General features: G+C 42.5%; 2 protein-coding genes across 2 annotated transcripts in view; both read right to left on the bottom strand.

The window, feature by feature from the left end:
• Positions 1 to 1215: 1215 nt before the first annotated feature.
• BCL10 (BCL10, immune signaling adaptor) lies at positions 1216 to 7168 on the bottom strand. The gene is made up of 3 exons (XM_027694441.1): positions 7015 to 7168; positions 4617 to 4905; positions 1216 to 3596 (listed from the first exon to the last, which is right to left on the bottom strand). The coding sequence occupies exons 1-3, from the start codon at positions 7108 to 7110 to the stop codon at positions 3229 to 3231; spliced, it is 753 nt and encodes a 250-aa protein (XP_027550242.1). The 5' UTR covers positions 7111 to 7168; the 3' UTR covers positions 1216 to 3228.
• A 6449-nt stretch (positions 7169 to 13617) lies between these two features.
• The window catches only part of DDAH1 (dimethylarginine dimethylaminohydrolase 1), a 57718-nt gene continuing 54018 nt past the window's right edge, over positions 13618 to 17317 (bottom strand). The window contains exons 5-6 of the mRNA XM_027694371.1: positions 16030 to 16173; positions 13618 to 15599 (exon numbers count right to left, since the gene is read on the bottom strand). Of these exons, the coding sequence (XP_027550172.1) occupies positions 15483 to 15599; positions 16030 to 16173 (261 nt within the window). The 3' untranslated portion in view covers positions 13618 to 15482. The remainder of the gene's footprint in view (positions 15600 to 16029; positions 16174 to 17317) is intronic.

Below are 17317 nucleotides of genomic sequence, written 5' to 3' on the forward strand. Positions count from 1 at the left end.
GCTCACATCACAGCGCGGGGTTGCGTTCCTCCAAGGGACCCGAGACAGACACCGAAAATCAGACACAAAACCGAGCAACCTCCATTTCTACCTTTTCACAGCTGCAGGCCTCGAGAGAAAACACATTTTCCCTTAGTGTCCGGCCACTGGGCTAACCCAGGGCAGACATAGCGCTGACCAGCGCTGTCTATCCAGTAGGGTATCTTTACCACAACAGATTTTTGAAATTTGTTGGAAAAAGTTTCTATTAGACCTCCCTTGTCGTTCACACACACACACACATATATATATACATATAGCTATATTTGTCTGTTACTGCATCAGCTAAAATACTTACTGGCACGGTTCAAATGGCACGATGCTGCGTAGGGGGAGATTTAGGCTGGATATCAGGAAAAAGGCTTTCACCTAGAAGGTGGTCAGGCACAGAACAGGCTCCCCAGGGAAGTGGTCACAGCACTAAGCCTGTCTGCGTTCAAGAGATATTTGGACGGCACTATCAAGCACATGGTGTGATTCTTGCAGTGTCCTGCACAGTGCCAAGAGTTGGGCTCAACGATCCTGATGGGTCCTTTCCAACTCAGCGTATTCTATGATTCTATGTTCAGATTACTTATACTACCACAGAAGCTGTAAAGCTACTGAAACTGTGTCCAGCTGACCTTTCATAATCAATGTCATGATCATTATTTTGACAGAAGCCCTACACACAAAGTCCAATGAAAACAACCACTGAAGTGAAACTCCACAGTCCCTGCAACATTTGCAATTCCTTTTTTGAGTCATGCTCCTCAGCGCTCAAAGTTCTTGTTTCTCCCCCCATTAATAAAAATAAAAATCTTAATTTAAGAATGAAGTCAATATATGCATGGCTGGAGGCAACACTTCTCACACCTGTAGGAAGCTGAGCGGTAATTTGAAAAAAAGGCAAGAATCAGGTTAGTAATACTAGACATGAACCACAGAAACTATTTAAGAAGCTGAGTTCTTGATTTCATATGCATGTTTGCCTTATAGACTGCTCTTGAATGCAGTCCTACTGGCACAGGCGTTTCACATTAAGTCAGTCTTTCCACCAAAGACAAACCTCTCTAACAAGACAAGGAGAACAAAAGCCTCCCGCATACACAAAACCAAAACCACACATCCACTTATCAGCACTGGCTCTTGCAACCTGCACATCTTACTAACAAGAAAGGCAGGCAGGCAAACAGGTAACTATACAAAGAATTTATTCCAAAAGTTGTGATAAAAATATTTTTACAAAATGCACGCTATAAACATTTGGTAGCATAATACATTCATTCAAGGTCTCAGGTCAGTAGCTTCCCAGGGAGCAGTCCCTGTAGGGTAGGCTTCCTGCAGGCTGCCTGCTGGGTGGGTGGCACACTCCAGTGTGAGGTGAGAGCTGCAAGGCAGCCTCCACCCTGAGCTCAGGCACTTTCTCTGTTAAGGCCAAGCTTGCTCGCTCTCCTCCCTTTACAAGAATCCAGGAAGGGACCCAAACCTAAGCGCAGCTCTTTAAGTGGTTACAGTGGGCATTTAGACAAATCACTTTTTAGACATCCCGAGTAAGTGCAACTACAGTTCAAATTAATGGAAGAGAGGGATTTCAGCTTACTCTTAATTTCATGTTAGAGAGCAAATTTTTGTTTGCATATTTAGGCACTTAAATTCCAGAGTGCCATCTAATCCAGGCAGTTTCACTGAAAAGCACTTTCACCGTCCTGACAGTGAAAGAAAAACAAAGATTCTTATAAACACATCATTATCAGGTGTAAGCTATTCATATACTCGGTATGGAGTGTAGTTGAACATGGCAGTTTATTTTAACCTAGTTCCAAAACCAGAGTAGTAACGAAAAACAATTTATAGAGACTATATTGAGGTCCTGCAGATGACCTGTCTCCACAAAAGGAGAGCAGTTTAGGAATATTACCTCAGTGTGAATTTAAATGGAATTATATGGCTATAGCACAGTATGAGGGCCAAAATAATTTAGGACCTTAAATACAAACCTACCCTTTGATATACTGAAAACATCCCATCACTTTTAATTGTAGTAGCACAGAACACAACTGTACACATGTCCAAGTAAGAGTTTACCTAATTTTAAAATTATTATAGGCCACCTGCATTAAAGGCAGATTACAATTCAAGAGTGTGAGAGGAATACAGTATGTTACACTGTGTCATGAAATGAGAACCTTCCCATGGTGAAGCAGTTTAAAATGCATTTGACTCTAAACAATTTGAAATGTAAACCTGTCTATCTGCTTTGAAAAGGAGGTATCTGAAGTGCCACATTTCCAGAAGTCCTCAGGTATGGACACTTTCTTGTTACAGGACTTCTCCTCCACTTTTCCCTACTGGGACAAAACATACAAGCTTTGATCCTTAAAAGCATCCTACAATAACATTTTCTTACAGCCCTCATGATGCTGTTACAGCAGTTTACATTCTTTTTCCAGTACTAATGAGAATTTATATTTAAAGTGCATCTCAAATCAGGAATCTCAAACTAATATACAAGAATAACATGTCAAGACTTGCAGAAGTATATTTTTGATATTCAGTGCCTTTTGGTTTACCAGTAGGACAAAGTTCGGACACTGAAGAGACTCCTTGCAAATAAGCATAGCTACAGATTTGGCCAGATTTGTAAGGTTTTTAGCAAATGGAGCTGCACACGCATGCATGGAGAGCAGGAAATTATCCTACTGAGAAACATTTAACTTGGTAAATGAGTTTAACCTTTTTGGTAAGTAAGCTTAAGCTTTTAGTTTAGAAAGTTATTTTTTGTTTTTCCATACTCACTACTTTTCCTATCTTTCCCAATTCACCCATCACAGAAACACTAAGAAAAGCCGACTTGTTAGTTTCTGTAGGAAGAAAAAACCCATTTGTTCCATAATTCTAGCATAAATATCCGCAGCTACATGTGAAATCTTACATACATTGGTTTAAAAAAGAAACCTTTGCTGGTATAGTACCAAGATATTTTGAAAAAAAGCTCTCTAAAGGAAAACAAAACAAAACAGAAAAAAAAATCAAGCAGCTCCAGAGCCATACAATTACAAAATAAGACTTAAAAAACAGAAAATGCATAGATTATATATTGTTTCCTCTGATTTTGCTAACAGTTTCAAAACAACATCTTTTTAACCTGTATGAGACATCACACAAAGTTTCAGTATCATTTGGATGAACAGACCAAAGTCACTATATTCACTGTGGTTGAAGAGAACGTGATCTTAAAGGCAAAAAGCAATTGTCACTTGAACTAGTACATGGATCTTGCTGGTCTGACTGGAGCTCGGGGGGGAGAGGGGGTGCACCTGGGTCTCCAGGCCCTGGGAGGGTGGCTGAGAAAACAGTGCTCTGTGAATTTCCCATCTCTGCAATTGGTAAATTCATTGAATGAAGAGAGACAGCGGACACAAAAGCGGCGGTGCTATAATCTTCTTCTGGATGATGTATCTGGGTAGACTCTTTGTCTTTGGTTTTATCAAAAAAATTTGATTCATCAGAAAATGATCTAGAAAGATTATTTGTTCCTCCGTACAGTGAGGTCATACAGGTGCTGCAGCTTAGACCTAAGACAAAAAGACAGAAACTGGATTTAATTACTGTATGGTATCCTCTTAAAACTGTGCTCTGATTTATATAACAGTAAGGCTGTCAAAGATAATTGTCTGTATTTTTAACACTTCATCTCCCCTATGACATCCAATATTCATGACAAATTAAAAAACAAACATGCAGGTTATCTAGGCTGATGTGAATGGTTTCTCTGCACCTCAGTATCAGCTAGTATTTGTCAAAGATGCACTGTAATTTAAGGTTCATTTCAGAAAGCCACTTAAGCCTTTCAGCCCAATTTTTGTTTGATTTTCCTGTGTTCTTCAAAGTTTTAAAAGTTTCAGCTATATGGTTCGGTTTCAAAGTGGACAGCATTTGAAGGCTGTTTTACCTGAAGCCAGAGAAAACTTCAGGCCCTTCATCTCTAGGGTTAAAACGTACTTCTTCCTTCTTTATTTCTCTTTTGGGTATGGAAGGGGAAGTAAAGCTTTTGGTGTAGAAAGCTTATACTTTCTTCCTCTGCCTTAAAATATGAATACACGTAGTCACTTCAAGCTTTGTGTGTCAACAAAACCTCTGTGCCTGTATGAAACAACACACACATGTATTTACAGTGTCTAATTTTAAGCTTTAGCATTGAACAGGTACAGAGGAACTCCCTTCAGGTTGCATTTGCTGGCATATCTTCTGCTGAGGTGCAAAGTTTAACAAAACCAGAGCAACCTGCCACTGCAGCAAATAGCTTCAAGAGAAATGCAAGGTGGAAGATAACCACCTATTTTTGAAAAGCAAAACTGAAATGTGAAGACAGATTTATCCACCATAACAACACAATAGGGGTTGGTTTTGCAATTAGTTATTTACGATGTGTTCAGATAGTAAAAAGGCAAAGCCAGAATACATGCACTAGGATCTTAAGCCCAAACTGGTGATATTTCCAAACATGTTGTTCCAAACAGTAGAGGAAGACTTTAATTTTGCAGACCCTCAAAATAAAACTTATGTCTTACATGTCATTATTATAAATTTGTTACCTTTGAGAGCTTCAAGCTTTTCATTTTTGACTCTCAACACTACATCAGTTATCTTTTGTAACAGGAAGTTTTGTGTTCTTTCTCGTCTGATAGATTCAATCAAAGCATCTAGTCCCTTTGGGTTTTCTGCTAAGTAGTCCAATAACTTCCCAGTTTTTTTCCTACTGGAAGATCGAGCAGAAATTTCTTCAGTGTCCTCTCGAGTGAGTATTTTCTTTGAACGCAGGTAATCAAAGTGTCTCTCGGCTATGATTTTATCACACAGGTAAGGACGCATCCTTTCTAAAGCCTGAAAAACAAAGCAAACTAGAATTAGCCAACACTTCCATTTATTTAGAAGTCTGTAGTTGAAACCTACAGATTTGATTTTGATACAGGTTAGCCAAAGAGTTTTTAAAGCTGCCACTGCGTTACTTAGATGAGATTTTTCTAGTGTAAAAAAATTTAAAAAACCCTGTTACCTAATTATCCTTTTCATTAGTTCTTTGAGTGAATTCAGGAGTTCTAATGCATATTAAGAAATAAGCTGGCTATTATAGAAAATGTTAATTACATCAAGTCTGTGGTTAGCACATTTCAAAACAGTCAACAACTAAAACTGAAAAGAAATTATATCAAACAGCACCTTTGTCTACAGACATACTTATTCTCACTGACCACCCGATTGCCACATTTCCATACTATTTGTATTCATGAGGCACAACTCCAAAATATTGCAGATGCTGATATTTTCTGTACATAGAGCAAAAGCAGTGTCAGAGTAACAGCATGAATATACTCACAGTTTAAAAGGTTTGTAACTAAACACCACTATTGACAAATTGACAGATTATTGCCATCCAAAACACACGCGCTTTCATCCTTAAGTGTACATACTCTCATCAACATTATTGGCTGCTTTTTGTCTTCAGCAAAGTGCCTTCTTTTAGTTCAATATTTTAGACTAAACACCTGAAGCAACTTGCACACCTCTAACATGCTGCACAGACCACAGAGTTCCTGCAATTCTGATGACTAGCAAAAGCAAAACAACTCTATTCCCCTTTGGTTGCTCGAGTCCTCTCTACAACAAGCAAAGAGAAAGAGGTGGAAGTCTGTCCATGGAAGGTAACTATCGATCATCTAAAGCCCCAACATGCAGTCAGTGTTGGGCATGGGAAAGCAGAAACATCTGTCTTAAGCACTTCAGCAGCAGTGCCACTTCCCATCTTCAGGAACTGTAACACTTAGTACCAGACCACATTCCCTCAGAGATCATCTTCCCGGGAAAGCACACTATCTTTTGTGACCCTACTCAGTACCAATGGTTTTATATGGCTCACCATATCCTCCTCAAGACAAGCTTACCCAGACCAAGATGTTCTTGCAAGCTGACTTCCAGCTGTGGGTTCAGTCACTGACACAGATCAACATACATATTGTGTTATATACAGTTTGACTTAAGCAGTTCTTGTCCTTTTCTGGTGTAACTACCAGATGCCAGCTATTGCAGTATTACCCTGTGGTTCCACAGAAGCAAGTACTAACTTGAAGAACATGTCTCACAAGACCAAACAAAGCATTTAACAAAAATGACATAAGGATAAAGCTACTAAGAAACCAAAATCGAAATCCTAAGAGTCCTTACTGTACTTTAAAGGAACATAAAAACCCCAATAAGTCAAACATAAGACACTGTAAATTGCAAACAGAACCATGGATGGGCAATAAGTAATTGATAAACTGTGATTTTATTTTTTTAAATTAACCAATCACTTGTTGAGGTTGGTTGGCACATTGCTTGCTTCCCAGTCTCACAATGAGATAAATTAATCCAGACTGAATCAGGATGAAGTATTCCCTCAGAATCCAGACATCAGTGAATAAATATGGGGGGGAGGGAAATCAGGAAAATACAGAACAAGAAGACTCAATAAAAAGTATTTAACTATATTTAATGAAGATATTCACGCTCTCTAAAAGCGAATCTTATTGACACCAGGAGTAGCACATACATGTACAGCCAGGCTTTGGGTACCACGTTAATTACTCATCGCGGCTGCTGCCTCCTGTGGCCTATCCTGGTGCAAGGGCACCGGGAGAACCGGCCCCGCGCTGCTCTGGCCTTGAAACGCCACACAGGGGCGGGCCGCTCGCAGCGGCACAGCCGGCAGCCGGGACCGCGGGTGCACACCGGGCCCAGGGCTAAGCTTTTGCGGGTCACTACCGGCCTCGCACCGCGGGGACCCCGGAATTCCCCGCCGCCTTCCCAGCGGCGCCGCGGGGGCCGGGCCCGCCCGGTGTGACCAAGCGGAGGCGGAGGCCCCGGGTCCCTCCTTCCGCTCCCCACAACCGGGCCCCACTCGCAGCTCCGCGCGCGGCCCGGGCACTGCGGCTCTGGGCCCAGTCCGCCACTTACATCCTTCTTCACCTCCGCCATCTCGTCCTCCGTCAGCGGCCGCCCCGCGGGCCCCGAACTCGAGCTCGACCCCGACCCGGGCCCCGGGCCCTCCATGGCGGCCCCTGCCCGGCACCGCTGGGGAAACCCGCCCGGGGCGGTGCTTCCAGGCCGGCCCCGCCCCCGACGGCCCCGCCAATGGGCGCTCAGGGACCGCGCTCCGCCCCGCCCCTGGGCCCCGCCCATTGGCGCGTGCGCGGAGTGCCGCGCGGCCCCCCCGTCGGGAGCTGGAGCGGGGTTGGGACATGGTCCCGCCTCGTCCCGCCGCACGAGAGGGCACGGGCCGCCTCCTCGCTGTCCCGCCACCACACTCCTGGCTGCAGCGGCGGGTTGAAGCTGCCCCTCTCCGGGCCTGTCAGCGGCAGAGGCCGCTCCCGCCTCCTCCCGGGGCTGCGTGACGACCGCTCCGCTAGCGGCGGGTCGTGGGTGCCCAATGGGGTTGGGGCCCGCAGCGCCCGGCGGGGGCGGCCGTCGCTGGCACATCGTGGCAGCGGCTTTAGGGTGACGGTCGGTGATGGTTCCCCGCGCGTTTTGGGGACTGGCAGTTTTAGTCCCCCTCCGCTGCTCGGGGCTCTCCGCCAGCGCAGCTCCAGGGGGAGCCGCTGCTCCGCCGGGACGCGCCCGCCGCCGGTTCCCGGGCCTGCCCAGCCGGGCGAACCCTCGGAGAAAGGACAGCGGTCTAAACATCATCAACGGTGTTCTTTCAGCTGCCGAAAGTGGAACTCGGGCTATTCCTGCACTCTTAAAGACTTAGTTTCCAGTGGATAAACATGAAAGCGTGTAGAGTTAGAGGTGATCGGTATCGGGGTTTGCTGTCAGTAAGGCAAAACTACTAGTTTTGCGGTAGTTTTACAGTTTTGCAAAGCCCTTTCGCTTGATATGCCTTGTTAATGCAACCGTACTTCAAACTGTGATGATACCTATTTTACAGTGCTAGCATTCCCAGCATTTCAGTAAACCCAAAGATCCTGCCCAGAATACTGGAGAAATAAAGGACTGGTCACTTGGTGACAGGCTGATTTCTGCAAAACTGGGTGTTAAAATCACGGCCAATCCCCAAACCGATTGCCAGAAAGCACACATCCAGCTCTGTTCCGTGCCACTGCTGTGATCTGCCCGGTGAAAACTCCTTCAGACCCACCCTCGCCATCTAGCCCTGCAGACCTGATGGTTTATCATTTGGCAGCACACCTCTGCTCACAACCCAAATCCTTCTGTGGTGTTATTCCTGCCCTAAGAAGCCTTTCTTTGCTGCAGTTCATTTGAATTTCTCTAAGCTGTTTGTGTATCTCTAGATTAAACATCTGAAATATAAAGTAAACTATTTATTTCTAGTTCCTGCTCAGAGGGTTGCAGGGCAGACCATTTTTTTTAGGTGCCTATATTGATCCTCCCTAATCTGTGCTATGCACCCAAATACATGGAAAGGTTTCAGATTCTCTGATGCTTCTGGAAAGCTGATTGTGGCACTTCTGAGACAGAGCCAGGCATCTTCCCAGCCCCTGATTCCCATCCTTGTTTATTAAACCACATGCCTTCCAGCTCCCCCTCTTCAAGGTGAATTATATTGCAGACTTTGTTGGCTCTGTACAACGCTGCTGATAAAAACATCTATCATGCATTCTGGAGTTAGAGTATTTGTTAATAACATTGCTCAGCCAGAGGTGCAGTTCAAAGCCACATGATGTCTGGAGGGTTAGGCTGCTGATTCCTGAGCCACGTAAGAGACAAACTGGAATGACTTAACTTCATCAATCAGGAAGAGAACATACAGTTAGAGATACAAGAATAGAATATATTTTAGCAGACTTAATGCCAATAAACCCTAACAGGATATAAAGGTCCAGGCAGCAGGAAGAAGACTACTCTCTGCATGAAACTCATTTCAGGAGGGTAACAGCCACTCGATACTCAGAAATGAGCCTCAATGTAGAGTGAGTTATGGGTCATTTCTTTCAAGGCAGCTGGGAAGATTTTGGACATTGCACTGATTTTATGGGTATGTGTGTATGTAATGTCCATCTAGTATAAATTTCTACAGTAAACTTACAAATAAATTTTGGAATCTGCTTACAACCCAGAGCTGTTCACAAAGCTCCTAGAAAATGTTATAACACTGTCACAGTTTGTGAGGTCAGCTGTTTTTTCAGACCTGTCTTTCTTCCCCCTCTGCCTTCACTGCTCAACCCCTCACCAGGCAGCCTGTCCTTACTGCAGAGCAGGGCCTCTACCTGGGAGCTTCATGTGCTCCCATCCCATTCTGCCTCAGGACAACCCGTTTTTGGAGCTGGCAGGACATCCCAGCCCATGTGAGAGCTGTGGGATTCTACACCCACAATTCCTTAGGGAGGAGGAGGAAAGCTGCCAGGCATAGAGAAGGGAAAGAGAGTTTGGTTTAGTTACAGATCGAAGGCTCTGCCCAAATTCAATAGATATCTGCAGCAACTAATGGCAAGTTTTCAGCTACTAAATCACTGCAGTCAACCTACAGGTCATGAATTTTTGGGGATGAGGTTTTTGAGAGCATCAGAATGTCTGGATTTTACGATGCAGGAGACAGTGACTGATGTTTTTTCGGCAGCAAGTACTTAGAATGCGGAGTGAATCCATACAGCCAAGTGCTCTGACTGATGAAGTAACATTCTACAGCTAATTTTTGCAAATAACACTCCTTTTTAAAATTACTATTATGATTTCGCCTTTAAAGGTTGGATATTCTGTGAGAAACTTCTAAATGTGGCAAGTAGGAGTGGCTTTTATAGATTTTGTTTTTAACAATTGCCATTTAGAAACAAGTTCAAGTAAACTGATACCAACTCTCCCCTGTAGATATGGGTACACATGTAAATGCAGTAGTTTACAAATATTAATTGCACCACACTAAATGTATCCACATTAGACATAGCACTGATTTAAATATATTAGTATAAAAATCATACTTTTAAACAATATAGTTAAATTAGTACAAAGGCTGTGTTTAGATCAGCCCTAATGAATTCTTCCCTTGTCTCTGCTTCCCTGGCAAAAAGAGTAACAGATTATGGCTTGTTTACGGCCCCATTTCTAGCAAAACAGTGCAGTTTGAAAGTGATGTAATTATTTTGCTACAGTTAATTCCTACTCTGTTAAATTATCTTGGGTTTCTTAAAAAGCTGAAGCAAGAATATTAAGGCCTCCAACAACGGACTTCTGGATTGCCATGAGATGGCGCTGACAGCCCACGAGCACTTACACACACGGCCATGAAGCTGGAGTAACTTCATCATCTCTTGAGATCCTTGATCCTAATATTGTAACCTACTGGCATTAGAGCACAGGGGTACAGGCAGAGAGGAGCCCCACGTGCACTATTTGTAGCACACAACAGGTAGTATTTAGATACAAAACATGCGACCATCTGTCATGTTACCACGAAGAAACGTCTGGAATGCAGTCACCTCTCTGGACATCGTGGGGGAGAAAAGACACACGAGCTATGTGAATAATTTAACCAGAGCTGGAATGCCACTAAACCTTTGTAATTTCACCTTTTGTAACTTAGAGTAAATACAGGAACTAAAGAGAAACATACTATACTATGCTAACATCTGTTTATTTACCTTGGACAGTAATGAAATTTAGTCACAACCACTGTATCTAGAACTCATAGACAATATCTCCTCTCTATACACTGTTCTTAAATGTGGAGTCTAAAATTGTGATTTGTTCTAAAAAGAGTCAAGATTTCTCCTAACAGGCTTAAAGGTTTTAGTGCTACTGTCTATAATTGGCTTTATTTCTAGGCATGTAACAAGCTTCATAATAAAAAGACAGCATGAAACAGTATTAAATTAAATTCATATACTTTCAGTTCCAAAACAAGAAGCACAAACTACACGGGGCACGGTACAACTGACACTTTATTCCTTCGTGATGGGGATATATAGTATTGAAACTGCAAGAGTCACCAAAAAAAAATTAAATCAAAGTGCAAACCTCTATTAGAACAGATTATGGAATGTGTTGATGTTTTTGGCACAAAAAGTGGGGAACTATATACTGCAACAAGATTTTAAGTTTAATGAATGTAACGCTTCTGTGCTCAGTAGTCACATTTGTGCACTGCAGAACAATACAATGTAAAACAGTGACTAACACGATTCACATACAACTCTATACAATTTACATCACACGTCCAGTTAAAACTTCTCTGAAAATACATGAGGTCCACTGATACTTTGTTCACAACCACTTAACAAATACCATTCTTTAAGCAGGCTTATCTTTTCAGCTTCCTTATTGATAAAAACAAAAATAGAGAATCTTAAATAGTAAATTATTTTCCTCAAATGGTTCCATGTGAATGTTGATGTTTTCTATTAATTTGGCTCTGACTTCACAGATATAATGTAAAAGAAGCTGAATAAAATCAAAAGCTCATTTTTTCCCATCTTTCATCTCCAATTTGCTGTGAACAAACAGCATTCTGTCCACTGACTTTTTGTTTTCAAAACTGGACATAGTGGTGCCTATGAGCTCTATATCTATCACATGGAAATCACCAAAAAAATCAGAGCATAGCTTCACACAGTGGCATTCTATTTAAAACTGAATATTAGCATGGTAAACACAAAAATACATAAATGGAAGAATTCAAGTTTATCTCATAAGGTACAGTATGCATTCACATTTTCATTGCAGAGAGAAACACTGTATTCACATTCTGTTGAAGAAAGAAGCCCACATATCACAGATCTCCCTAAACTCTTAGCAAAGATAACATCCGTGAAGTACCTATAATGCACATTGTAGCTCTTTCATTTGAACTGAGCTAAACTGATTGCTCAAAGGAAAAAAACCTTTGATGAGTAATTCAAGCCCCATTGCTGAGCTATTAACCACAAGAACTTCTGTACTGGCCTGCTCTGTCATATATCCTGACAGTTGTTATCAACTGTATTATGTGGGCAGCTATGAGTGTTCAGTGTCTCATCTCCTTTTTTGGTTTGGGATTTTATTTTATTTTTTATATTAATCAAGAATGATGATTTATATCAGGCATCTGAGAAATGTTCTGGTGACAAAATATACAGGACACCCATAAGATGCACATTTGTCACTGCAGAAATGTCCTCACAAATTAATTCTTTGTTTGGGCAACAAAAAAAAAAGCAAACAGCAAGAACAAGAAGCATTTGGCATGATTTTAGTTCTTAGTACCATACTGCAAATGCACAAACTGAAGTGCTTGTAATGTTTTTGCTTTATAATGCCAGAATAAAGACTAACACTAAAAGCAGTGAGGTGAGGGCGATCCCACTAACCAGCTTCGGTAACTTGGCATGGGACTAAGATGCAATTTAGAGCATCTATGTTAGGAGGCTGTGATATCTACTGAGACCAACAGAGAGAAAGCAGGTGTGATTTTAGAGCACCTAAATTTTGTGCCTGAAGTTAGAGAGTTTGAATACAACTTGAAATTAACACTCGAAGGAATTCAGGTCCCTCAGCCACTCCTTGCTCTTTCTGTACACCAAAATGCTGCCCTGAAGCCAAGGAAATCTAAGTGGCAATAGATGAAGAAACAACCTCTCAGTCTACACAGATGTTTCTCAGCTCTGAGATCCCAACTCCTCCTTTCCCTCTCCTTGGGAGCTAGGAGAATGCTTTGTCACCCATTCTATTGCTTTCAAGGACACAAGGTATTAACAATGTCCACCACAAATGTTTCTCTGTTCTGGAGTAACCCTAAAGAAGAGGAGTCACCCTTGTCACTCTGGATCTACAGCTCCTGTTGACAGTCATCCTTCCAGCTCAAAAGAAGTTGCTCAGACCCAAAGCAGACCCCTTAGTTTCTCCTCTCCCCTGGCACCTACTCAAGGAGGGAGTGAGTTCAAGTTCATCCACCATGGGTTGGGATACTTTGGAATGAACAGTGAAGAGGGAGAAGTACAGAAAAAGACTCAAATAAGGAGAACTGAGGCAACAGAAGGCAAAATCACTCTAGGTTAAAAGAGAAAAGTGCTCATCGTGCCTTGATGAGCAAACTAGAAATGAGAGTCTGAGGAAGAAGAGACAGGTGAAAGGTGAGAGAGGGTAGAAGGAAAAAAAAACCCACCACAGAAAGATTCAAAGATAAATAAAATAGAAATCCCACAGCCTAAACTGTCCCAGTGTAGCTGGATGCTCTGGCTCCCTAGTGAGAGAAGGGGAGAGGGACTGAAGGACATGGAGAGGGGCCAGGCCCCAGGAGGTACATGGACAGGTTGGGGTAGGGGGTCTGTTTCAGCTTTGTATAACAGCTCCCATGGCTGCACAGGTTTTTAACAGAGTACAGCTTGCCTCTAGGAGGTCACAGTTCAATACTGCTGGGTCACTTTTTGGCACAAAATCTCTGTTTAATGTTATTTTGAAATGCATGATACTTTATCAGATATTTAAAAAGCACCAAGGGAAGGCAGAAAAAGATTTCCCCATTGCAACATTTATATCCTTAGAGCCTGACCACCTGGGTCAGGCTTAAAAAAATGATGGTGCATGGAAATGGAAGAGACAAAAGGGAAACATTAGGATAACCCTTTTGGAATGGAAGAGACAAAGGGGAAACATTAGGATAACCCTTTGGGACAGCACAGTCATAAAAAAAACCCCAAACAAATCACTTGCTGTTTGGCTGGCTGAAGGCTTCCTTTGGGACATGCTCTCTTTTTCCATAGGATATGTTTGCTCATCCTTACTCTCTCCCTTATGATACCTTGTGTCATCACAACATACAGTGCACCCACAAAGCATCAGATGTATCCTGGTAGCTGCCAGGAGGTTCTCCCTTCATTAGCCACTGAGATGCAGCGAGAGATATGCTGAAGAGTACCTGTGGATATGAGTACTTGTGCTTCCTCCCTTATGACTGCACAAAAAAGCACGCAGGTTTCCAAAGGATATCCGAGTGTGTGCTTGGTTAACACTGTTTGCTTTCCTACAGACCACGTTGCCTGAGCCCCTTACTCACTTCCTACTGTACCTTAGCAACATGTCACAAGCGGTTCAGGAAAGGTGGAGGAGATGTCTAGGAAATTGATAACATGTTCAGACTATTTGTCAGGCTCTAGAGAGTTCCCGCTACTGCCTCTGTTTGGGAATTTCTCCCATCCTTAGTTTACAAATGATTTAACAAGAAGCATGTGAATACAATGGTGTGTGCTTCACTTTGTGGTAGTGAAAAAAATAGTATGACTCAGTGGGTAAACATGTTGTGGAATCTGCTACAAAAATTATATTCGCTTTAACTGAATACCACAGTAAATATTCATGCAATTAAAAGAAAAATAAGATGGTTATTGTTCCAAGGAAAACTGCCCCAAGGGCAGATAAAGTACAAATGCCAATCTTTCAGGAAAAAATAGCTTCCCTTATTCATGGGCATAATCCAGGAATAGCTGTCCTTCAACTCCTTCTATCACCCTTTTCTTTTGAATTTTGCTAGTAAGTGGCCTCTAAGAGAGGAGAAAACAGAAAGGAGAAACAGAAATAAATTTTAAGATGTAAACAAAGAGACTTAAACCCCCCATCCTTTAAATTTCTTTTGTAGGTTTAACTTTTCCAAAAGCATCTCAGTCTTTCATTTTTGTGGTCAGGAGGCTCCCTAGGATCTGGCCTTTTTAAAAACTCCCCTCCCATTCTCACCACATTGAAAATCATGGCATTAGCAGGAAACTGGGACCTGATCTTGCAGGAGGCATCTTGTGTGACTGTGCTACTCTCTTTTTCTGTCATTCAAGTTTCCCAGGCAGACATTGCCCTTCAGCGCTCCCATCGGAGGAAGCTTTTTCCAAAGGTGGTACCTGGTGTCTGAAACTGATTCCAGCCACAGCCACAACTCTGCCCAGCAGCAGCAATGTGATACGGCCGAGACAGTGAGCACAGTTCAGTGCCCACTGTTCCAGCCACTATGCAGAAAGCTTCCCTACCACACAAGATACCAAGTCCATGAGCCCACTGAGTTTTCTTCAGTCCCCCTTGCACCACTGAAAGCAGAGAACTGAGGAAGGAAAAAAATATGCAGAGGAAAGAAGTAAGAGAAAAGAAGACAGAAGGGAATAGTGTAAAGACAACAGAGGTGCTTGAAATATTGAGAATTAGCTGGGTTTCATAAAATTTTCACACAGGTATGTTAAATCACTAAAGCTAGGGGTTAGCCATTATAATTGTCTTTTGCTAGCCCATGGGACTAACATACTTCTAGAGTTATATGCCCCCAACAAACCCTACATCCACCTTAAATACCATCTGCAAAGACATAAGAAAAAATCACAAAGCAATAAATTTGTAAACAAGGGTTAGTAGCACAGTGGTACAGTAGATTGTCAATTAAAACAATAAAAGTGTGGATACAGATTCGTCTACCTTGTGTGTAACATTATTGCCAGTTACAAGGGAGGGACTCTGTAAACTCATAATTCTGAAGCTTTGTTAATAAGCACAGCACAACAGGTGAGTGACCCATCTACTTTCTCCAGTTCTGTGTTGGCTATTGGGATCAGCATGTGGTCCTTCAGTTTTTCAAATACCTGTTTAGAAAAGAAAAAGTAACAGAAAATCATTACACTTTACATCCCTTTTTTTCCCCTTTAAGTATTTGCAGAATGAACTGGCATGGATTTATCAGCAGGTGCGAAACTGTCTCATCATTTGTAATCAACATGAACGTTTTCAGTGCACGTGGCCTTCTTGCTGTGGGATTCACACACATCACACTGCAGCGGGGGGAGCTGTTGCTATATCCAGTTACGTGGAAAGAGCACCAGAGGCACAAGATACCGGGTCTCATCAGTAGTGGAGATGAGAACAGAGCCCAAGCCTCCCACCTTTTTCCATGTGCTATCTCCATGATGAGATACAACAGCCCATTCTGAAAAGCATCCGATTTCAGTTCCCACCGACCTCCTGGTGGGGCGGGGATGCCAGAGGTCTCTCAGGCATCCTCAGCATGGCTCTCACCTTTGCACTCTCTGGGTACTCCTCAGGGGCTCGGTGCAGCAGGACGTGGCCCTTGCTGGGAATGTTTAAGTACATGCAGTTGGCTGCGGCATCATCAGGCACTGTCAGCTTGTCGTAGCGGTGGTCACTCATCTGTTGCATGGTCTGCCAGGAGACACAAAGTGCAGCTATTTAGAACAAACACATTAGCAGCCCTGAACAAATAGGAGGACAAAACATTCAAAAAATATCTAACTGTGATTGCCAAGTCAGCCAAGGGCCATTTTGCTATGCGGCAAGTAAGCATACCTCTTTTCATCTCTGCCCTTCAAGGAAGAATCTACTAACCCTAACTGAAATGTGCAGTAGAAAACCTTTGTGATATGATTCCTGCAAGCAGCAGGATTAAGCAGGGCACTCAGTAAGCATCCTCTGCCAAGCCTTTTCCTCAAGGAATGTGCATTGAGTATGCAAAACTCCTACTCACATTGATTGAGACTATAGGTGCTCAGCACCTTCAAAAACAACCATCATTCAGTATTTATATAATGAGCATGAACTAAACCAAACAGGACAGGAACAGTTCCCAGCTTGGATATCAGCCCAATCTTAATTCTTTTCAAGGATCTCCTTTCTGCTTTCCAAGCAGTTACTCTTTCACTAAGCACCTGTGCTGAGGAGCAAGCAGGCACGTCTGTGCTAATCCTCGTTCCCAAGGGGACAACACAATAACCTCCTCTGAACAACAGAGCTGGTGGGTTTCTGAGGTTGGGTTTATAAATATAGGTCTCATACAGAAATGTAGATTCTGGCTGGAATTTCAGAGATAGAGACTCTCAGCACACGACAAGCATGCGATCCCATGTTTTGGATCAGATCCTTTTTAATAAGGATGGGAAAAGCCTGAAGACAAGACGCCCGACTCCCCCTTGTATTGTTCCAGCTTAACATCAGCTTCACCCTAACAGGGACCAAGAATAACACAGAATTGAACACAGCACAAAGTCCAAAACTTTGGTCCTACCAAAAGCCTAAGAAAATGCAAGCGTTTCAGTTTCTCTCCCAGCCCACTTCTGTTCCCACATATATTGCAAAGGTGCAAATAGAAAGAAAAGGCTTTTTTAGCTTAAAAATACTCACACTAATATTATCTTTAGAAAAACCTGGTCTTTTGTTAACAAATTTTTTTCAACTAAATTCCCTTCTCACAGAAATCCCAGGGATTTGCATCACGTAGCAGAAAGCAGACTTTAATTTTAGGCACAGTTAAGCTTATCATTAAATTATTTCCAAGGTCATTCATCTGTAC

The sequence above is a fragment of the Neopelma chrysocephalum genome, unplaced genomic scaffold, assembly GCF_003984885.1.
Source record: "Neopelma chrysocephalum unplaced genomic scaffold, ASM398488v2 Primary Assembly neopelma1_97, whole genome shotgun sequence".
NCBI classification, from domain to species: domain Eukaryota; kingdom Metazoa; phylum Chordata; class Aves; order Passeriformes; family Pipridae; genus Neopelma; species Neopelma chrysocephalum.